The 23,760-nt window shown below is 36.4% G+C and overlaps 1 protein-coding gene across 1 annotated transcript in view; it reads left to right on the top strand.

Annotated features, from left to right (window-relative positions):
* SS18 (synovial sarcoma translocation, chromosome 18) overlaps nucleotides 1-23,403 on the top strand; it is a 36,124-nt gene extending 12,721 nt beyond the window's left edge. The window contains exons 3-10 of the mRNA XM_010006835.1: nucleotides 1,256-1,409; nucleotides 7,076-7,297; nucleotides 13,934-14,101; nucleotides 14,819-14,923; nucleotides 17,087-17,179; nucleotides 17,902-18,024; nucleotides 20,615-20,748; nucleotides 22,821-23,403. Coding sequence (XP_010005137.1) covers nucleotides 1,256-1,409; nucleotides 7,076-7,297; nucleotides 13,934-14,101; nucleotides 14,819-14,923; nucleotides 17,087-17,179; nucleotides 17,902-18,024; nucleotides 20,615-20,748; nucleotides 22,821-22,847 — 1,026 coding nt within the window. The 3' untranslated portion in view covers nucleotides 22,848-23,403. The remainder of the gene's footprint in view (nucleotides 1-1,255; nucleotides 1,410-7,075; nucleotides 7,298-13,933; nucleotides 14,102-14,818; nucleotides 14,924-17,086; nucleotides 17,180-17,901; nucleotides 18,025-20,614; nucleotides 20,749-22,820) is intronic.
* The last annotated feature ends 357 nt before the right edge of the window (nucleotides 23,404-23,760 follow it).

Below are 23,760 nucleotides of genomic sequence, written 5' to 3' on the forward strand. Positions count from 1 at the left end.
CTGCTGAAAGAAAACCTTTCAGTAATTTTTAAAAATATTTTGGGGAAAATAATACCTGCTTGTAAGGTATTTGAAGAAATGTTGAGAATACAAATTAATACCATTTCTTCCTTTCCCCTTGGAAGTGAGTACATGCATGTGGGTCTATTACCCAGATGTTGCCATCTCCAAGACCAAAAAAGAGTCTTGCCTTAAACTCATTTGGAAAACGTTACTCTTTTCTACTGTTAAATGTTTCTTTTTATGAAGAGAAATGTTGAAAAACACAGGGTTATGTCATGGAAAGGGTTTAGTATGAATAGTTAGGACCTTTTAGAGAGGGTCTGCAAAAGCCCAAGACCCAGGCATTTGCTTTCACAGAGATGATTTTTATTCCCATGAAAGCACTTGGCTAAGGTATGTGAGGATTGTGCAGTCTCGCAGGTGTTTTTAATAGGAAAAAGAAGCTGGCTACTAGCAGTTTCTGCATCTCCTTATATTGCAGTGAGTAGAACCTAATAGTAAGTTCCCCCTTGTGTTTACTGTTTTTCTTGCTCTCCCTCTTTGAACTCTCAAGGTTATTCAGTTATTTTCCTCACAATTTCATTAGGAAATTTGCCAAAAACATCCTTTCTAGGCAGCTGTCTCTGGACCTTTGGAGGCCAGCACTAATGTGCTTCCAGTCTGTAGGGGGTGTTTGGCACGAAATTATGAACTAGGCCTTCAGTGCTTCAAGGGAGAGAGAGGAAGAGATCGCAAGCGTTTTACCACACCCAGGTGCAAATTTTTGCTATTCTATGAGCATTCAGAGGCTTTCATCTCTTGTTGTACCTGTTTTGTCCTGGTGCTAGGTCTGTTAACAGCAGCAAATTGTTGATGTGAGAGAATTATAATGGTAGGGTTATTTTTCTGTTCACCAAATGTTGCTTTGAAGGAAAGCTTTTGTGTGGGGGAGGAAGCGACTCCAGTGATCTTAAACTGTTCAGATATAATTTTTTAATGAGACATTGATTTGTATTTTTTTTTATAGTGGTGCTTGAAGGTGCTGTAGTGTTGTCTGCATGTAGTACTTCATGTAAAATTGATTGAAATATTAAACACTTTAACTCCTCTCAGTATTCATTTTGGCAACTGTATCAGAAAGAGCAAGAAATGTGTTTCAGTGCTTTCTTTCATACCCTGCTTAACAATATAGGCAACTGCTGTACCATATGTACATACAATATATTTGTCAGACTAACTGCTTCTTGTGTTTGACTAAACTGTCTCCTTTCAGCCACCCACACAGAATATGCCTATGGGTCCGGGTGGGATGAGTCAGAGCGGCCCTCCCCCACCTCCGCGCTCCCACAACATGTCTTCAGATGGTATGGTAGGTGGGGGCCCTCCTGCACCACACATGCAGAACCAGATGAACGGCCAGATGCCTGGTAAGTTTTTCTCCTCTAAGACATTAACACCAGCGTTGCCTGGCAACTGAAACGACATGGGGGCTCAAGGGATACTAGATTGTTGATGACAAAACTGCTTTGAATGCCCCCGAGTACAAGCTCTCTTAGAGTTTGTTAGCTACAGAGCTACGTGACCTGTATTCAGTGTTTATCAGGCTGCCCTTGGGCTTTGATGTAGCTGACACACAGCATTCCTCTGATGAACAGAACTGGCTAAATTTAGTCTGTTTGAAACCATGCAGTACAGCTGGCTTTAGAAGGCTTATTGGGGAAAGGTATTGGCCTGTGGCTGAGTGAACACAAATCCTTTCATAAAAAGATAATGTGAAATCATTGTAACTAAATAATTAGACAATAGTAAACTACGTGCATCTTGGAGGATGTTTTGAATGTGGGTACATGTTTTTTTTATTTTTAAAAAAGATTACTTTTATTCATAAAGTCATCTAGCTTCCACTAATCCTCTGTGTTCTTTATTATTGAAGATGTGTTGAGTAGTAAGGGATTTGTAAAGACATGGCCTCCAGGTTATTCTTCAAGGTGTAAATTTTAAGTCAGTTTTTCACAGAATCATAGAATGGTTTGGGTTGGATGGGACCTTAAAGATCGTCTAGTTCTGACCCCTCCGCAAGACACCTTGCACTAGACCAGGTTGCTCAAAGCCCCATCAACCCTGTTTTCTAAGTGCTTGGGAAGTCAGAAACAGTGAACAAGATGGTAAAATTCCACATTGTGCCTACCTGTACTAGCTTTGGAGTAACTATTCTGTTTAGCAGTCAGTTGAGAATGGAGTAGGTCTTGTAAAAGCTTACTTCTTTATGTAGAGGCTGTTTTCCAGAATTTCCACTTATAAAGTCATACTGCCTATTTCACATGAACTGGCTTTCAACTTAAAATTGCATTCCCAGGATTGCTTTTATTAATTTCTTTTTTTTTTTCTTTTTTTTTTTTTTTGTATGGAGGAACTTTTTGTGCAAAAGCTCTTCGAGGTATTGATTTTTCCAAGCAAGGAAACTGCTGTCAAAGGATCTTTGCAAATTCACACCTTGATGGTCACAAGGATAAGCTTCTTGATGACAAACGCAGTAAATAACTATGCAAAACTTAATACAAAGTAAGAAATACAATTATTGCAGTAGCCCCTAATTTCTGTGCAAATCTGATAGTGACAGCTTTTCTGAGAAGAACAGCTGAGTAGCCTCCAGAGGCCATGTATAAGAAGTGTAATAAAAGATCTAGAGAAGAAGTTAGTTTCATCGTACATGTTGGTCATGGTCTGCATTTGTAAGTGGAAAGAGGGATATGTGCTGCTCTCTAAGTAGGGCAGTGATTCTCGTTTTGAAGTCCTCTATCCATCTAAGATCCATCAGCTCCCATGGAGAATAGCATTGGCTCTCACAGATCAGTCTCTTTGACCCTCTAGTGTAATCATATTATTGTTATTGTAATGATCTTTTCCGAGGAGAAGAATTACTAAGTCACAATGTAAGCATAATGACTTCATTGCAGAGCCACGGGGGGAAAAAAGTCACTCCTTAAACATACATATTTTGTAATTAGGTAGAATAAGAAAAGAGCTCTTAGGGAAATATGTAAAAAGTAAATGGGTTTGTTTTGGTATTCACCTAGACAGATACTTAAATATGATTTCCAACTAAGCTTTAATTTAGCCTTTCTTCTAACATACTCCCTTTTTTGAATGTTCCTTCCCTTGACTAAGGTTTTCTCTGAGGATGGGAAGATAAACAGCTTAGGATGAGTGCACCTCTAATATCAGAAGACATGCTAAAATAATTTCATAGTTAGATGTTAGAAAAGGGGAAACAATTATCTTAAGTGGACGATTTTTTTTAAAGCCTATGCTAGTTTACCTGTCTGTAAACCTTTCTGTATTTCAAGGCCATGTGTTTATAATACTTTCTGCAGTGCATGCGTTTGCTTTCTGTTTATAGGGTACTTTAATGTTACATAGACAGTTTGTAATAGAAGCCAGATACAAGATCTTGAATATCTGAAGAGATAATCTGTCCAAAAGGAATAAAGTGCTGATGTGCAGAGAAAATTCAGGGTTGACAACCACAAGTTGACCAGCCTGGAAGAAGTAAAACGCAGACTCTTGAAAATACTAGCTAAGACTTTCTGGAAGACCTTGTCTTAGTAAGGGCTTCCACAGCACTGAGGATGGGTGAAAGGGTTGATGGGACGATTAAAAGAACTGCCTAGTGATGCTCAGGACAGGAGTTGATTTGAAGTTCTGCTGTAGACCAGTCCCATTACTTAAAGGGCAAAGGATGTTTTTTCTCATTCTTGTGTTCTGTTTAATGAAAGGCCTGAAGTGCTGCTGAAGCCCTTAATTGCATCCCCTGATAAATGAGTGTGTCCTCTTCCCAGAGAAGACAAGTCATGATGAGCCTTTTTCAGCCTATGTTGAAACTGTACCTGTGACAGATTACAAGTTTTCCCTGAAAAAAATTCTCTGAAGTGATAACATTGAGAGTTTGTGTGATGCAAATTAAGGGTGATCTTGATTTGGAAGGAGATGATGAACTGGGTAGCAAGTTATCTTCCCAGTTTCTTGAGCTAGTTTAATCATATGTAGAAAGTTCAAAGGCAAGATCAGCTGTAAGGGTCTCTGACCTTTGACCAGGCACTGGTCATAGAATCATAGAATCATAGAATCTTAGGGGCTGGAAGGGACCTCGAGAGATCATCTGGTCCAACCCCCCTGCCAGAGCAGGGTCACCTAGAGTACATCACACAGGAACTCATCCAGGTGGGTTTTGAATGTCTCCAGTGAAGGAGACTCCACAACCTCCCTGGGCAGTCTGTTCCAGTGCTCTGTCACTCTCACAGTAAAAAAATTTTTTCGGATATTCACCTTGAACTTCCTATGCTCCAATTTACACCCATTACCCCTTGTCCTATCACTGGTCATCACCGAGAAAAGCCTAACTCCGTCCCCCTGACACTCACCCCTTACATATTTGTAAACATTGATGAGGTCGGTAACTTCTGAGTAACAGGTGGTTGTGTATTACCAACAAGTTCTCTCAAAGTTGTTTCCTTCTTACAAATGTAGTCTCAAATACACTTAGGCTGGCTTACAGCTTCTCATAGCTAAGATACTGTTCCTAAATGGTTAAGAGGAAAAGAGACTTCTGTTTATTGTCAGGATAGACACTTATTCCCATAGCTTTTTTTAAGACAGAATCTAATTAGTATAGCATTTAAAGCTGTAACTTTAATGGCAGATACACACTTTGTCTCACTTGTTCATATTTAATTTGTATTCCATTCTTCCTATTTCCTTTATTCAAATGAGAAAAAAAAAATCAGCTAGTGTGTCCTTATGTGCAGGGGAATGCCTTGAAGTGTTTTGCCAAACTATATAAAAAATAGTGTATTTTTACTATTTTTCATTTGCAAGGTTTTTTGATACTGTACTCTGTCCTTATCTTCTAGCTTATGACTAAATTACCTGATAACAAACACATTCCTGACATTTCAGGTGCCAGCTTTTTCTTACGAGCACTTTCTCCTCTTTTGGTGCTACTTGAAACGTGAAGTGCAGGCAAGCTGTTTAGAGAAAATGTTTTATTTTTTCAACAGTTTCTCTCTTGTGATGATTTTTGCCTTCCCTATTTTGCTTCTTGCATTGCCAGTTCTAAAAAAATTGTTCTAGTGTGCTCGGCTAGTGCTCTGAAATCTGTTCTTGACAATTTCTTTGAACAGAAAGGAACAAAACCACTCCCAGTCCCTGACTTTAAGTAAGCTTGTGTATCCCTTTTTTTTCAGAGGTTAAGAAAGTATCCTTCTAGCAGCCGTGAAGCTGTTGCTTTGACAGTACAGTCTGGAGCTTTTTTTTCACCTTTGCACATTGATCACATGGTTAGAGAGGATCTCACTTTTTCAGAATTAAACTGTCTCCTTGTTCTCACTACTACAGAGTTAGGCAGTGTTGAATTGAAGAGGGGACTACATAGGCATCTGTAGTTCTCTGTCAGGGTCATAATTCTATTCAGAGTTATTTTTTCTGTAGTGGACCTGTCTTTGTACAATTAAGCTGTCTTTGCTCACCTTATTTTGCAGGAACAGTGAACTGTGCATATACCTCTTTCATATTTTTCTCTTTCCTAGATAAAATAAGCTTGTGTGTTCTTTTCATTAAGATGTCTTGAGAAGGGCAAGAGGAAAAACACTCTCAATGTATTCTGTTTCTTCATGCTAGCTTTTAATAGTTGTGTTCCTTGATTATCTTTTTCTTCTGCATCTTTTTGTTTGCAGGTCATTTGGTATTGCCTCTGTGACCTTGTGTACAACTCTTAAGTCCTTATTTTTGCGTTCATTCTGTCCTTGATTAATGCAGTTATTTCTTTAGCCAAGAGATGACTTGGGAGCAGTTTACAGCTAAAGGCACATAGCAGTATTTTTTTTATAAATAGAGAGACGTGTAGCCAAAACACTATGCTCCTACAATTCTACCGGCATGGTTTCTTTAGGGCCCTCCATTAAGTTTTCTGTATTTCTTAGGTGTTTTTGTAGCTTAACAAGAAAAACCTGTGGCAGGTTTGGCAACAATGGCATCTTTTTGGTGAACTCTGTATTTGTCTATACTTGCATTGTCTACACTTCACCTGTTCTGTCACATGCTCTGGTTGTAGGAATCTTTTGTAAACTTTTGATGTGGTGCTTGTCATATGCGTAATGCTTGCATTTTATTTCTTTTTTCACTTGTCATATTTATAACTAGTTGCACTTGTTACTAATTTTATTTCTAGTCACTGCTCACTTAACCCAGCCAAAGTAATGAGTAAACTGATGAGATAGTACTGTAGTGTTTATACTTTTTAAATTACCCATTGAGGGTAGATTTAATTCAGAGAACAATCCAATTCCAACAAATGTTGTCTGGAAGAAGGGAAATAAAGGATGTAGTTGGCTTCATGGATATATGAACATCTTTGCATTTTTGTAAGCGTGAGACATGAGCTGGTAACTGGATAGCTGTTCTTCCAGTCATCATCTCCTTCCCTAGTAATCTGTAATACATTTGCAGAATGTTTGCAGATTATACTTTCAAATAATGTTAAATATGCCCTAAGCTATTTTCATTCTACTCGTATATGTACCAAGTCAATGCTAATACTTCCCGGCTATGAAAAAAAATAATTAAAAAACCCAACCTGTTACTTTCAGAAAATTGTCTACTATGGTTTGTTTGAAAAAACAGAAATGTTACAGGTATTATAACAATTAGATGGCTGTGATAAAGCTACCAAGCTGGCTGTTAAACTGATCTTGTGCAATCCTGGTTATAATTCAGAGTGTGTTGTGCAAGTACTAAAAAGACTAGTTTCGCATACGATATGGATATAAGGTGAGCTATATGATAATTTATACCTTTTTTAGTAGGTTCAGCTGTGCAACAAAAGAAAATGTGTTGTGTAGTAGAGCTGAACTTTAAAATTTTGTTTTCAAAGTTGGGAAATCATGAGCAAGCACTATTTTAGCTTTGTTTTAGCATTAAAATATTATTAAATTCAATGACTTTTATTTAGTTTTGTGATTCAATATGGCTATATTTGCTTGTTGTATGATACTTAATATAGAACCTTTTCCTCTTCTTTTTTTTTTTTTTTCTGAAGGACCTAACCATATGCCTATGCAAGGACCTGGACCTAACCAACTCAATATGACAAACAGTTCCATGAACATGCCTTCAAGTAGCCATGGGTCAATGGGCGGCTATAATCATTCAGTGCCATCCTCACAGAGTATGCCAGTGCAGAATCAGATGACTATGAGCCAGGGACAGCCAATGGGCAACTATGGTCCCAGACCAAACATGAACATGCAGCCAAACCAAGGTAAGTGAGGTACTTGTGAACTTCTGTCAGAAGGAGATATCTGAGGTACAGACTTCTTTTAAAGGTCGTATCTTGTAGATTTCAGTCTCTAAATGCAGTTGTACCCATGGTTGAAGGACTCCCTATCTCCTTTCTCCCATGTTTAACTTTTAATTATTTGCAGACATTGACCTGTTTTCAGGTGTTGCGTGAGAATCTGGGTATGGATCTGCTTTCATCAGTTACAAACTTGAACAACTGTTTATCTCTTTCAGACTTTACACACCTCTCTAAGTGTTATTGTTGCTTGACTTGATAAACTACATCTTTACTTTTCAGTCTTTTGTGTAAAGTGAAAAAATTAAAGTCAGGTAGCACTTGGATTTTTGTACCTAGTTAATCTTTGTTCTCTTCTGCATGCTGTTTTAATATGGAATGTCTGCTAATCTTAAAGAAATAAAATTCCGTTCCAGGAACAGATCTGTAAAATTAAAAACTAATTTTGTATCTACGATAATTGCATGGCATAAACAGATGATGTGTGCTGGTGATGGTATGATCCTTGACGAAGTGCAAGTATATTGCAGAATTAAAGTACTGCTTTAGAGTCACAACAGACCAAATTATTAAATTGTATATATACTGCACACATAAATGCACTTTACAAGTCAGCGAGCATTATTTTCAGTTTACCTGTTAAGTTTTGTTAGAACATTGCATCTGGTCATACCACCTGCTAGAAGACATACTGCAGAATTAAAAAAAAAAAAAGTTTCTGCTACATTTGCAGCAAGAACAGGATTTTTTTTCCTCAATATGGATGAACCATTATGGATGTATTAGCTGAAGAATAAGTTGATTCATTTATCTCTTTTCTGATGTTGTAGGAGAATGTTTTTTTCTTTTCCTAAGGCTCCTTTCCTGGTCACTGAAGAGAAATTAGGTATTTTTTATTGCAGTATACTCCTGTTGAAGACCAAAGCTCCAGTTCGTTAGGTAGATACCATTTTGTTCCTGAGGTGTACACACAAACCAGGTCTTAACTGATCAGTTTGATTATTAGATCACAGAAAGGTTCAAAACAGAGAAAAGGCTGTTAATGAGAGACTAAAAATGAGTCAAGAAACAGCTGTTCCTGCAGTTTTTTTACCAGTACTGAAAGTGGGAAGTCTGTGTCCTTCATTGTCCACATTGTTAATGGCATTTTTCTTAACATCTAACAGCTGAGGAAACAAAGACAGGTACATAGCAGAGAAAACCATCTCAAGTGGGAATATTTTTATTGTCTCTCTGAACTGGCAAGTTATCTGTGTATTTTGGGCAATACACAGTGGAGTAATTTTGTAAACAATGTAAGATGTTTGAGAAAAGTCCTGTACATGCTCTGTTGAAATTTCGTAGTTGCACAGAGTTAGCAGTAACTATGCAACAGTGTATGTGGGGGAGCCATCCACTAAGTCAGTCTACAGAAAACAATTTAGTAAGTATGACTGGCTTACAGTTTAGGACTAGGGATTATTCAATCTCAAAGTAGTATTCTTTACTCTTCCTCATTCTCCTGCTGTAATTTCAGTACTCTGTCAAACTTGAAAATTGCTCATGAGAAATAGGCAGAAAGATACTTCAAAGGTTTCTAATCTGAACAAATAATAGTACTGAAGTGGCCTCGGTGAAGAAATAATAAAAGCTAACCAAATCACATGTTCAAGAACAGATAAATCTCTAGTTAGAACAAGAGTGGTACCTTTACTTGCACTTAAGGCCACAGTAAACTTTAACATTGTGTAATCCTAATTTTGCCAAATTTTGACCCTTTAGGCTGAGGCTTTTCTGTTCCAAATGTTTGGGGTTGTTTTTTTTGGTGGAAGTTTTCACAGAAGTAGAGAGCCATTTCTGACAGTTGGGTAAAAAATTGCATTCTTTAAAATATTTCAAAGTCTCACAAAAACATGACTAAACAGTGCATTTCATATGTACATGTAGGAGTGCAGATGCCCCTTGCTGTAGAGCAAGGCTTTGAAATTTGTCTGTTATGCCAACAAGGTGCTATTTGCTGTTCTAATGAAGTATTGTCCCAAATTAGTTAAATATATGTGGGGGAAGAAGACTTTTAAGTTGGTTCATGTTTGTTATGTAATGGAGGTTTTTGGTCTAAGTTTATTCCCAGACGGGTCTACTTAATAAATTTCCCCCATTCTTTACTCTTAGTGACTGCATTTGTATTGAGATTTGGTGACAAACTGGGGGAAATATTTATGTATATTCACTGTCTTGTGACTCAAAGACAGCAGGGGAGAGAATGGCAGAGGAATCTGTGAGATCATGACAGATACAGATAGGTAGCCAAGATCCAGTGTGGCTGGGCAGAGACAGGCAAACACAGACACTGCAGGCTTGTCACCTAAGGGAAGAAGCAAGAAATGAGCTGCTAGCAAATGCAGCTTAACAAGATATGAATAAACAGTTTGTAACTTGAAGATTTCTTAATTGGTAGCATGTGCTGCCATTCAGAAACAGGAAAAACCCAGAATTTTCTGAACTGTTCAGTAATGTTGTCATGAAACATATTTGAAACTCTAAGCATGTTTTGTTTCCTATAAAGGGGCGATTTGTATTAAGAATGAAAGATCCTGCTATATCTGTCAGTTAATAACAGCCCTAGCTAAACATAATGCTAAATATTCTGCAGGATAAGGTCTTCAAGGCAACTCAAGCTGGCTGTTAAAAATTAGTAGATTTTTTTAACCTTATTCCTTTCCCTGCATGGGTTCCCTGTCTGTAGCAGAATGAGTATGATGGTAAGATTATAATACCATCTGACTTCACAGGAGTGTTGTGAAAGTGTTCATTATGAAGATGTGGACATTTTTGTTATGAGTGCCATAAGAAAAGCCATGAGTAATTTAATAGTTCTGTCTTCAGCGTTTGACTAGGTGTGGCATCTCACACAAACAGTTAGGGGGAAACAAAATACTGAAGTAGCTTTTTAGTGAGTAATATGTGTACTGAATGAGATCAGTACTTGCAGAAAAAAACATGCTATCATGTAATAGATAAACACGCCATATCATGCAGAAAGATTTGATTTAACTTTAGGGTGGCTTTAGAATAACTTTTATGCACTTTTTTATAGCAAAATATATTTTGCTGTATATACATGTTTTGAGGCAGATGGTGTTAGTGAGAAAAATTTAAAGTGCTAATTAAGAAATGAAATGCGTAGTAACAAATCCACTGTTGGATTTTTTTTTTCCTGTCTTTGTAATTTTTGCTAACGTATCAAATGCTAGCTGGAGGAAGGTCTTAAATGAGAAGTAAAATTTTCACAGTATTGTTTCTATATAGTCAGTCCAGTTAAAAGAATTTTAGTCATTTTGGAATTAGGAAGCAGAATGTTGGAAGATTCTGGAGATGACTTAGTTATAACAGTTGTTACATGCACAAGGAATACTGGCTATCTTTTTGGAAAAGGTAAGTAGCAAGAGCTGAGTGAATGTGAAAGAAATTCCTTTCTATAGGTGCATTTCCTTTATTTGTAGGAGAAACTACTTATGTTGGATGAAATATTTCAAGTCTTGACAAATTCGAGTGTTCAGATGGGAGGTGTAAGCATGATTTTCTGAAATCTGAAGATCTGTCACTGTCAGATAATAATAATAAAAAGTAAAATTAAAATACTTTAAGGACCAAGAAATTATGACTTGGCCATCTCAGAAGTTTTGTTTCTCAGATCTTTTGCTAGGATTCCGTCCCCTTTCCAGAGGTGCTTCAAAGTTACCAAACTCCACAGGCTGTATTTAGTGAGCATTATATGTTGCTTGGGGTGAGGGAAGAGAGCTAGTTTCCTTCTAACAGGCAAACTCTACATGAGAATATCATGTTGACTTTCTCATTTGCAGATGACCAATGGTTGAATCTGGTTCTGAGATGTTTTTTAATGGCAGGTTTTTTTATATAAGCTTACAAAAATTGCATCTGGTCATACCACCTGCTAGAAGACACATTGCAGAATTAAAAAAAAAATAAATATTTCTGCTACATTTGCAGCAAGAACAGGATTTTTTTTCCTCAATATGGATGAACCATTATGGATGTATTAGCTGAAGAATAAGTTGATTCATTTATCTCTTTTCTGATGTTGTAGGAGAATGTTTTTTTCTTTTCCTAAGGCTCCTTTCCTGGTCACTGAAGAGAAATTAGGTATTTTTTATTGCAGTATACTCCTGTTGAAGACCAAAGCTCCAGTTCGTTAGGTAGATACCATTTTGTTCCTGAGGTGTGTACACACAGACCAGGTCTTAACTGATCAGTTTGATGATTAGATCACAGAAAGGTTCAAAACAGAGAAAAGGCTGTTAATGAGAGACTAAAAATGAGTCTTCTTGCCAAGTCTGGAAGAGATCATGACTTCCACTGAATGTAGTTTGTTGTGACCTGATTGGAGATTCAAGAGCTATGTTTTAAGTAGGCTGTAAAAATATGCACTACAAATATTAAGAAAGTCTTAGATCCCAAACTAATTTTTTTTTTATACTGAAGTTCCTTGAAGGGGTTTTCTAGCTTAGGTTTATGTCATATTAAGTATTATATGATGAATAAATGTGGCTTTATTGTAGGCTTGATTTTTCACAAGACACTTAAAATTCTCTCAACCCTCAAAACTACTGCAAAAAATAGTTGTTGCATGAGATGGTAGAGACCATAGTTGTTCTTCTACATATCTTCTTAATAAGAGAGATGTGAACCAAACTGGAAGCAAGCCAGGCACTGTTATTAACACAATACACAGTCTGGTACAGGGTAGTGAATTCTCATTGTGGCTCTAAGAGCGTTAATGAAGTTCTAATTTAAAAAGCAAACAGAAAACCTCTACATTGCACCATAGGGACCTAACACATTTTATCACATTGTATTGTGACTAATGTTAATATTGTTAATTAACAAGCTTTCTTGAGATCTAGGAATATTATGGCAACAAGTTTTTGTTTTGTTTTTTCCAAGGCTGCCTAATGTTTCTTTGTACCTGTAAACAGATAAGCATGAAGTCTAATTATCTTATTCTGAAGATCAAAAAATAAAATAATTTTTACTGCATGAAAAAAAATTACAGAATCTTAGTTTAAGGGTCTTTTTTTACTTTAAAATCAGGACACAGAAACTGCAGTGCAAAAGGATAAAAACATAACTGGATAATTTTTAAGAATGGCCAATATTTATCTTCAGAGAAAAATGAAGCTTAACAGAACTAAGGCCACTTCTCAATGAGAAATTCCACACAGGGGTTTAATGGGATTTAACTAATGCACTTTGAATTCATATCATTAATTAATTTGACTTAACTTTCTCTTCTAACCCCACGTAGAGAGGATCTAATTGACTACGTATTCCTTTCCTTGCATAAATCTATTGCCAGTATTGACTGTATTTAGGTAATTTCCCAGTTTTGTGGTTTCTGTGTAAGACCGTCCGCTTGTGCTCTAGCACCTAATTATTTTAAAATGCTAAATGCAATGGTAAAATCTAGCATGGAGAAAACTGTCTTTTCTTTTGGGATGTGGAGATAAGGAATGGCTGTGCAAGTTTGTTTTGATTATTTTAGTAAAAAAGGCAAAAACTGCTTAGGGTTTCACCATTACGAAGTCTACTTTGTGTTAAGTGGTTTGAATTAATGTATTATAAAAATACGTTGTTTAAGAAATTTAGCTGCTTATCATAACTCTTTCCTTTGCATATTTAAAATACTAGAATAACTCTTCAGAAGTGGTACTACAGAGGAAGTGAAGAAGCTGTTCTTTGTTAAGAAGTTATATCAACTTGCAATCTTACACAATGAAATGACATAATTTTCATTGCTGTATGGTGTCTGGGTGCTCTTTAACATTTTCTCTACTGAACTTCGCAGTTCTCCAAGTTCAGCCTTAAGATTTTCTCAATTGATAAAATATGGACAGTACTTGATCTCTCCTGGTCTCTTCTTGTGTCTCATAGAAACTTGGTGCAGTTTGGTATGAAAGAATTTTTGTTACAGGCTGCTTAGAACTGTTCAGTGATGGGCAGAGCATGTATTCCTGTGAGCTTTTCTGTATGCCCCTGTTGTATGATTGCCTGACTCACTGATATGTCGGGTTTATCTTTACAGGCTAAATACAATTGTTTATTTTGTGGTAGGTCTCTTCCAGCCCAAACCATTCTATGATTCTGTAATAGCTAAGTGACTCATTGGTGGCCTGTAGCAACAACTACATTTGTATTAAAACTATGCCCCGAGGAGTTCACAATGTTAAATAATTTTTCCATGACTTACCAAGTTTTCACTGTCAGGTTTTCATTTACAATTTCTTTGCAGATGCTTTTTCAAACAACAAACAAAAATGCTTAAAGCATTTGGGTTATCTTTGAGCATGAGTGAAAAGTAATGTCTCTGTAGTTTGAAGAAAAAACAACGGGAAAGCGGCCTTTTTTAGGCTGAGTTCTGTTTTGCAACTTGGCTACTAAATTAGTTGTCTTCAGTTGCATAGGTCTAGAAACAACTAATCCTAAGGAGAGCACTAGAAGTAGAGAGTCTATTTTTACAGGTTGCATTTTTAATTTTCTTCTTGAAAGATTTAATCACAAATCATGTTACAGAAGACTTGTTTTCTACTTTTCCTTTACCAGGTCCAATGATGCACCAGCAACCTCCCTCCCAACAATACAACATGCCACAAGCAGGTGGCCAGCATTACCAAGGGCAGCAGCCACCTATGGGAATGATGGGCCAAGTTAACCAAGGGAATCACATGATGGGTCAGAGACAGATTCCTCCATACAGGCCACCACAGCAAGGTAGGACTTCACTTCAGTGTTTTTGCATTAATTTTAAATAACCATCTTTAAAACTATTTAAAATTGTTTCCTTGCATACACCCAAATTTCAATCAAATCATTGGGTGTCACAGGCTTTGTTTGCAGACTCTTTTTGTTACCATCTTAAGAGTGTTTCTTGCAGCAACAGATTACTGGTATCACCATGAAACATGAAACCAAGTAGCTTTTTGTTTTGAGTTCTTTCTGACAAAAAGCATCTAAAAATATGCATCTCAAATATGCTGATGCAGAATTCTGCTTTGATATTTAAGTGATAGGTATACAAAAGGAACAAAGTACCAGCTTGGTTCTGAATTTATTCAGTTAGAAAAAAGGAACAGTGTTCCACAATCTTGCTTCTTTTTTTTCTTTTTTTTAAAAAAATTTCAGTCCTTTTAGAAAAGGAGGAACTTAAAACCTTAGTCTGTTATATGCCTGTTCCTAAAATGAGCTTAAAACTGAAGTTTGGTATATGTGTGCTCAATCTAGTGCAGCCAAACAACTTGTGTGTGTGTATATATGGAGAGATTTTCTTTTTTTTTCTTAAGTAAACCAGATTACATGTGTTATCTGAAATGCAACGATATGGGTGGGGAGTACATTTGAGAAATATTTCTCATACTAAAATCAGAAATTAGCAGGCTTTATAATAGAGAAAACAAGTTATTTACGTATTGACTGGTTGTGGTTTTTCAGGCCCACCACAGCAGTACTCAGGCCAGGAAGACTATTATGGGGACCAATACAGTCATGGTGGACAAGGTCCTCCAGAAGGCATGAACCAGCAATATTACCCTGATGGTAATCTCTCATAAATGTTAACTTTCCCATTTTCTATACCTGCCCAATATTAATGTAGTCATATGCCCAAAATAAGGGAATGGGGCAAGAAGAGTAATTGGATATCATACCTCACATTTACAAAACCTTCCAAACTGTTACTACAGTTGAAGTTACTATGACTAGTTAATTTTATAACGTACTTAAACTATGTAATTTCTAGTAGTCCCATTTGAAACTCTTTAACAACAGCTTTAGTATTTAAAAATGAAAATTCTGTAATTGGTTAATCTAAAAGTATGGAGGGTTGCTTAGCCTACCTAGTATAATTGAGATTAATAAAAACAGTTATTACTTTTATTATAAATAAGAGAGACGGGGCGATGTCTTGTTATTAAAAATTTTATTGAAGTGGAAAAACTTGTTAAAAATATGTGGTTTTTCTGTAAATATTCCACTTTTCAACTTAGTGCTTAGTTTTAATATAAGTCGCACAAATGTATTCTTGGTGCTATGGACGGTATGGGCCTTGAGCTTAACTTGTACAACAGAATAAAATGGTCCCTGCCTGAGGAGCTTGTAATTGTGGATCCTCTTCAGAAGTCGCCCCAGTGTGTTCAAGACAAAACTGTGACTTTGAATTGCATAAATCTGTCCTTCTGTCTCTTGGAATTCAGAACGCTGAAGGCTGTTGGATTGTTCTGTAAGTTAGAAAAGTTGCAATGAACCTGTTTTTAGGCTGAGCAGAGAATTGGAGAACAAAGATGCTGACTCATGGCTCGTATGATAACTGTGTGTGCAACTTAATGGTATCTTATGAAATTCAAGGAATGTGGTAGCTGTTAACATTTTAAAAAATGTATACAAAACAAAGATTGATAATTACTAAAGCAGCTACTCATTAATTGCAAGGAAAAGGATACAAGTTAGTTGTTTGATTTTGAATTTCTATTAAATTGATTTTAAGATACATCAAACCATGCCTATATAAGCTTACATACGTAATCTTTTGAAGATATATATGGAGTTACCTTATGAGTTGCATTAACTTTCATTTTGGAACTTTGCTGTTATGCACATGAACTTTAAATGGTCACAGGCATTTTACTGTAATAAGGGCAATTCTCTTACCGTCAACAGATCTCTGGTAGCACAGATTTCTTCTCTAAGGACCTATTCCTTCTTAAGATTCTTTCTTCATCATTACCTCATTATTAATCTTATATCATAAAGAGAATATTTTATAAGGCTTGTTTTAATGGTTATGCGTTTATATTCAGTTCAGTCCATGATGTATGGTACAGTTGCAGAATTATTAACTAAGACTGCTTAGTTTTATAACTGTTTTCTTCTTTCCTTATTTTATTCCAAACTTAATTTGTATAATTGAACTTCAAATTTAAACAAAATATTAGCTTGTTTTCTTGGCCAAGTTAGCGATAAGATATATTTTGGTCATCTGCAAGGCAGAATATATTTGTTCTAAACAACAGGTGGGATGATGACTGCATATACTGGCTTCTTAATCAGAGATGACTGTAGTCTCTGAAAGGGAAGGTTTGTTGGTAATGACCCTATTCAGGACTGGAATGTAAGGGGAAAAGTTTTCTTAAGACTTGTAGTAATTCTGTTTATAGGGAAAACTTGAATTGTTGTTTTTCCTTCACTTAAATGTGTAATTCAATGTAGAGTTCGGTTCATAACTTCATTGAGCTTTTCTTGTTATACTTCACACTGCTTTTAGCATATGCTTCTGAATTGGAGATCAGCTGAACAGGTGTTAGACAAAGTATGATAATTGCTTTCTTTGTTCATTCTAATTTAATTCAGGTTATTTACATGTGAAAGGCCTAAATTCTTTTTTTTTTTTTGAGTGAAAGATAAATTTTTTTCCTCCCTCCCCCCAACAAGCATTATCAGAAGGTTAAGACCATCCATTGCTGTGATGTTGCTGAAACTACTTCATTAAGCTTTTTTTCTTTTTTTTTCCTGTCACATGTTAATTCAATATGAAAGGAAATCATATTAATAAGTCTTTGGCTAATACAATTGAAAAATTCTTTTTCATGTATATCCAGTTGACATTTTTTTTTTTTTTTCATTTTTCTGAGAAATGAAATACTTTTAGGGTTTTCACTCAGAGGCCATTAACGTTTCTTCCTGTCTCTTGTCGAATTGATGTAGGTCATAATGATTACGGTTATCAGCAACCGTCGTATCCTGAACAAGGCTACGATAGGCCTTATGAGGATTCCTCACAACATTACTACGAAGGAGGTATCTATATACCTTCACACACATACGCACATACATTCCCTTTCCTCTCCCACCCGCAACGGGAACAAGAATTGTTGCACAACACCACTTATACCCATGCAAAGCTCTTGTAGAATACTAGTTGCTGGCTGTCTTGAAAAAATTGCAGGGAACCTGAAGCATTCGGAATAATTTCTTGCAAACACCTAAAATATATAACCACAATTTGCCATTTCTAACAACAGTAAAATGACTAAAACACTCTAGAGACTTTTTTTTTTACCTCATTGGAAATTTTTATTTAAACATAAATTTGTTGGTTCAGTTGTATATCTTTTTGTGTGTGTATATATTTTGTATAATAATAGTGCCGTTAGGAAATAGCTTGCTGATCTTGTGTAGCTAGTCTGTGCTCTTGTAGCTGTCCTTAATTTTGTCTTTTTTTTTTTTATTTTGTTTAGCATAGTCATGATCTTATGACTGTGATGTTCCAGTAAATGTAATGCTCGTTTGGCAGAGATGCTGAAAACGCTGCAGTTCAACTTTGCAAAATTGGCTTTAACTGCAGTTTGTTTGGCCGAATTTCTTCTGTTTGGTTTGAGTTTTCTTTGTTTTGTTCGGTTTTTGAAATCAGTATTGCATTTTCATTTTGTTCTTGTGTTGTTGGCTGTGCATCTTAGAAGGAAAACAAATTGATAAAGTAGGTATCTTTAAGATTTTGCGTTCTTGCAATCATCTTACAGGGAGCTCGCAATATGGTCAGCAGCAAGATGCATATCAAGGACCACCCCAACAGCAGGGTTATCCACCACAACAGCAGCAATATCCAGGCCAACAAGGCTATCCAGGACAACAGCAGGGTTATGGTAAGAACCTGCAGACACAGTCAGGGAAGGCCAAGAGAGAGATCCTCATATGTTACTCTTATCCCTGTTTTACTGGGTTAAAAGGCCAGGCTTGTGCAAAAAACATATATGCCTGCAACTTCACTGGGCCAAAACAACAAGGCGTAGAATACATCATCTTTTGGGAAGTAAAACTGTTGACAATCTAGGACAATGTGGTAGCATAGAAAAGGATGGTGACTGGAGCACACTGTTATAGTTGTATGTCATTTAGAAAGATAATTCTGCAGTTCTTTTCAGTCCACTGTAGGTCAACACAGGGTCAGGAGGGCAGAAGGATGGCAGAGAACCATTTATACCCTTTCATCCTTGGGATTTAGAACAAAATATTTTAAAAATCAGTTTAAAATTTCATCCAACATACACAAATCATTCATATAAAATTCATGTGCAGATAATTTAAGGAATTGAATATAAGCATTGCCAATGCAGCTTTCAAGAGTTTGTCTTACAAATTTGTACTAATAGTACAAACTTTTTGATGTATGGCAAAACCAAGAAATTCTCTGCCACAAGTGAGATAATGGAGTTCTTGGATTAAAGAAAAAAGTCCCAAACAGGAAACTTAATGCACAGAAATTACATACTACTTTGCCTCTGAAAACTTAAGGTCAGAAAAACATACTGAAAATACTGCTCTTTTCAGTTTTGCTTGCTTGCATATTGTAAAGTTTTACGTACTTATCTCAGAAGAAGGACCCTCTAAAGTCTACTTCCATGTATTTTAACTTTTAGCTTTGTTCCGAGTTTAAGTGCTGGAACTTCTTTACCATGTAGATAAATGCCAGATTTGTATTAAATACAGTTGTGTTGAGGCAGAATTAAGCTTTAAGATCATCCACTGAGATTTAGCAAGTTTCCTCCTTTTGGAGGTTATGAATGAATTGATAGTTATGAAATATTACTCGTCTGCTTATATTCTGCTAAATGTAACATAGGGAGAGAATGAAGAGCAGAGGGAAGGTACATATAGCTTACTATTGTAAATTTTTCAAGTAAAGAAATTATCATAGTAAGTCAGATTTTACGTTAAGTATCAGAAGAAAGGAATAAAGAGATCTATTGGAGCAACTTACCCACTGTAATTTATATACTCAAATAGCATGCTTCTCCATTTCTGTTTTTTAGCAGAGATAGATTTTTGGAGCTCCATTTTTATTTTATAAAATCTGTCACTGGACATTTAGAATTCTACTATAAAGAACTACCATAAATAAGTAAAACCAAGTTTCATTTGTCAGATGAACACAGCAGTACTTAAGATGTAGTATCCTTGCTCGATTTAATATTTAATTGCTTTCTAATTTGCAAAAATAAATCAGCATCCCAGTCATTATTATCAATCTTTATGGTTTTGTTCCACTGTAGAAAGCTGAAAATTCACTGTGCAAGGGGATTTGAGGCATGAGGAGAATGATAATGGCCTATGTAACTTTTTTTATCCAGGTCATGTTTTTTGACTGTCTCATAGATCCAGAATTACTGAAAGAGTTATCAGCTGATAACTGATGTCTAGTCCCTGTAGCTAAAACTAGCCCTCTCCAGCACTGATTCATATTACTGCTAAACCACATCTGTGGTGGGTGAGGCTGAAAATGTTGTGTTTGATTTTAGTTTATTGTTGGTTTTTGTTTGTTTGTTTTTTAAGAGAGCACTTCTGAAGAGTAGCAAATCTTCCTGACTGCCAGTTTTTTTTAAGAGGTGGTGTTAAAAAAGCTAACTTAGATCCACTGCATGTGATCCATATGCAGTGTCGCTGAAAAACACAGTACACCATCTCTCCCAAGGTAGGAGGGGATGACATTAATTTTGTTTGGAACATGGCTGCACTGTAACATGGTAGTAATGTGGGAGACAGGCTGTGAGTCCCTGTGAATGGTAACAGAGTTTGTATTGACAAAATAACTACTTCCTTCTACAGCCAAAAAAAGGCTAAAAGGCTAGAGCCAAAGCTGTTGTTGTTTGTTACCCTTTTCCTGGAAAGTTAAGATGATCAAAGGAGTATAGAGTAGAGGGTGCTTCTTCCCATCCAACAATAGCATTTTACTAGTTGTCACATCTCACAATTTATGTGTGTAACTCGCTTGTCTGACTCGATTGCCTGCTTTGGTGTGAAAACTGACTTCTGGCAGTGCAGAGCTGCTGGTCTCTTCAGAAGAGAATTGCTAAATGCAGCTGATCAGCTGGCTGCTCCTGCCATTGTAAAGTTCTGGAACTGGAGCAGCATACAGCAGAAGGAAAGTGTGCCTTCTTAAATCCTGGAAAGTGCTCATGTTTATGATTCACTGTTTCCTGCCTTGTTCTTCCATGTCCTGTGAACTCTTGTGTGGAACAGGCATTGGTAATAAATAGTGAATATATAAATAAAAGTATATGTTGGTTAAGGTGCTTTCCAGGGTAAGAAGAGGACCCCTGTATATCTTAAGACAGGAAAAGACCAATGGCACAGTAGTGATACTACCTGCTCAGCTGTAAAATTCAGCGCTTTTACTGTTCTCTTCTTGCTATCACCTTAGGAAATATTTTTTGTTTACATTTTAATTATCTCCAGGCCCCTCTCAGAGTGGTCCAGGACCTCAGTATCCTAATTATCCACAAGGACAAGGCCAGCAGTATGGGGGATACAGACCCACGCAGCCTGGGCCACCACAACCACCACAGCAGAGGCCTTATGGATATGACCAGGTATTCTTTCATTTAATGAGAAAGTTGTGGTTCTTACGCACTCATTTGATAATCCTAGATTTTTGCAGACATTTAAGCAAATTCATCTGAGGGTGTGGTTTCTCAGGTGTGTATGTATAATTCTCATGGATTCTACTTTCAGGTGAGTTACCCAGAATAATTTGTGTAGAGTGGTTAGTCATTCTGTTCTGGGTTTGAAAAGTTTTAATGCAGTTTGTCAAAGTGAGGCACTCCAGACAATAATTTTGGACCTTAAAAATTAAGGAAATCTGCTTTGTAATCTGATGGAGAATGATCAATATGAAAGATTATGTTCCTAAATCTCCTGGTGTACAGATCCAGTAATCCTCCTCTGCAGTGGCAGAACCAACTCTGGTGTGCAACTGAAGTCCCTCTGCTGTAGAGCTGTGTAGTGGAGACATGAAGCTGAATTTGGCGTTGATTTTCTTTTGAGCAATATAAAAGAACACTGAACATGGGAAAGAACTCACCTGGAAAATCCACTGCTTCTTTCCTATGACTACTAAGAAAACAAACTAGACCCACCAAAGCTCTAGGCTGGAAATGTAGTGGAGAACTCCTGTAAAGATACTATCTTCTAATTAAAGGATGAAGCAGAGGTTTTATTCCTGTAGAAGGTATTAAGCTGTAAAAACTTAATTTTTGCAATATGAAACATCCAGAATTGTCATAAAAATGTACACTGTTGCTCTGCTCAGCACGATAAAATGGAGAGTAACTAAATGTATCTTATGATCAAGTTGAGGTTCTAGTGTTTAAATAAAACTCTGATGTGTCAGTAGAAGGTAAGTCAGACTTCCAACAAGTGAGGATAGCCACAGTTGCCTGTTTTTTCTACAGAAATTAGAAAAGACAAGGAAGGAACAAACTCTTTTTCAGTGTGGTAGTTTATAGGTGCAATTGCTTCTAATTACTTAAGAAGTAAACAAAATGCTCATGCACTGAAATAATAGATTCCTCCTGCAAATAATAATCAGCTACAGGAAAATGCTTTGCTTGTAGCAAGTATAGAGTCAAGGAAACTTAATCGGTTTGCTGAGTGTCTTCCAGCTTTCTTCACAGTAGAAGTGGATAACCCTCTCTGTAGACAGGCTCTACTCCAGTTTGTGCAATCTGAGTTCCACTGGAAAGTTCAATTATAGACAACCTGTCCACTCTTTCATGCTAGCCATTGCCACAGAAATTGTGCTGCTTAAATTCTCGTCTGGCAGCTGCTCTGAAACTCTTCTTCCTGACTGATTGTCATATTACAATGAAAAAAACCTGATATTGAAACATAAAACTGGAATTTCAAGTCCTGCCTTATCATGGTGACAACATGAAATGGTGGTGGGTCTGCAGTCTGGAGTATGTTCACTTGGTAGCACTCTACTTGTTTCTGCAAGCCTTCAACTTGGTTGTGAAGGATCACAATAAGCATGTGGCATTGATGCTTTCACCTCTTCCCACCTCTGCAGTACATGACATTGTCAAAACAAATAGAGAATATCAATAAAGGTAATAATTCTATGTATAGGATCTATGGAATAGTTTGTTCCTGTAGGATATGTTCACTGGCTCTTCATGTTCACTGGGATGTGCCTTGAAATTTTTTGAGATACACATCAATCCATTCTGTGATGCTTGATACATGAATATTTTTAGGTATCTCTGAAAGCAGATGAGTTTACTGAATTACTTTGAATTTAGATGACCTTGACTTTTTGAAACTGTTTTCAAAGTTAGGTGGCAAGTCATTCCCATCTTTTGTTTTTGACACTGCTCTGCAAATTTCACAGGAGTCAATTGAATTTAAAGATATACTCTTCTGATCAAATAAGGTTCCTGGCTTTAAATCCGAATTCTCAGTCTTGTTTTTACATTAAAACACAGTGGATTTTTAATGAGATGAAACTCTGTACCACTTCCTTATATTGATTTATCATTTATTGTTATTTATTTCCACCCTTTAACATCATAGTTTATTTGGATGGACTTAATGGCTTCAGCTTTTCATACAGGAAAATACCCTTTGTGGTCTAATTATGTATTTTGAATTCATTTTTTTTTAGGGTCAGTACGGAAACTATCAGCAGTGAAAAAGTACTCACATTCCGGTAGGCAATATCTACTAGCAGCCATATTGTCTCCTCAGCACTGTGGACATCTTCCTGAGATGAGAGCCTTCCCATTCCATCTAGATTTTGGAAAAATCTTGTGGCTGTTTTATAGTATACAGTCTTTAAGGGTTAATTGTTAAAGACTGTAGATTCTCAGAAACTGGTTTCACATCTCTACTCTAGATGGCAATATTGGACAGAAAATACGTGACATAACAATTTGCAGTGAGTTGAGAACTGTATGTCAAATGAGACTGTTACATACTGAAAGGTGCGAACAGCTTTGTATGTTTATGAAGGTTATGGGAATTTAATATTTTTTCCACAGATTTTTTTTGTAGGGGAAAAGGGGAAATGCACACTTTTTACAGCAGCAATATTTTGTATATTATGTTTTTCATGTGATGAATATGCAAGACAGCACGCTATTCATGGGGCAGGATAAGAAATATACTGTTAAAAAGGAGTAGGGGCATGAATAAGTGATTGATTGTATAAGTCTCGAAATGGTGTACAATAAAGATAATAGTAAAAAAAGATGGAGAGCATCATGCATCACTGATAGCTTCATGTACAAAGAAGAATCCCAGTTATCTAAATGGGAACATAATTAATGACAGTATAATACAGTCTTGTGCAAAGATTAATTTTTTTAAGCTTTTTTGTTTTTCTGACTGAAGCATTTTTGTAAAAATTGTTTCTAACATAGTTTGGCAATTTTCTGCAGCATTTTTTGGGTAATAACATAAGTGTTTGGGTTTCATTTCTCAAGTGTTTTGTCACAGCTTTGCCTAAGCAAGCTGTAATCCCTCTTAATAATTGCAATAACAAAGAAAACGGCAAATGTTAATTTCACTTGACTTGAATATACAAAGGACTTGAAAAAGAATGG

Source organism: Chaetura pelagica, unplaced genomic scaffold (genome assembly GCF_000747805.2).
Source record: "Chaetura pelagica isolate M959 unplaced genomic scaffold, ChaPel_1.0 scaffold109, whole genome shotgun sequence".
NCBI classification, from domain to species: domain Eukaryota; kingdom Metazoa; phylum Chordata; class Aves; order Apodiformes; family Apodidae; genus Chaetura; species Chaetura pelagica.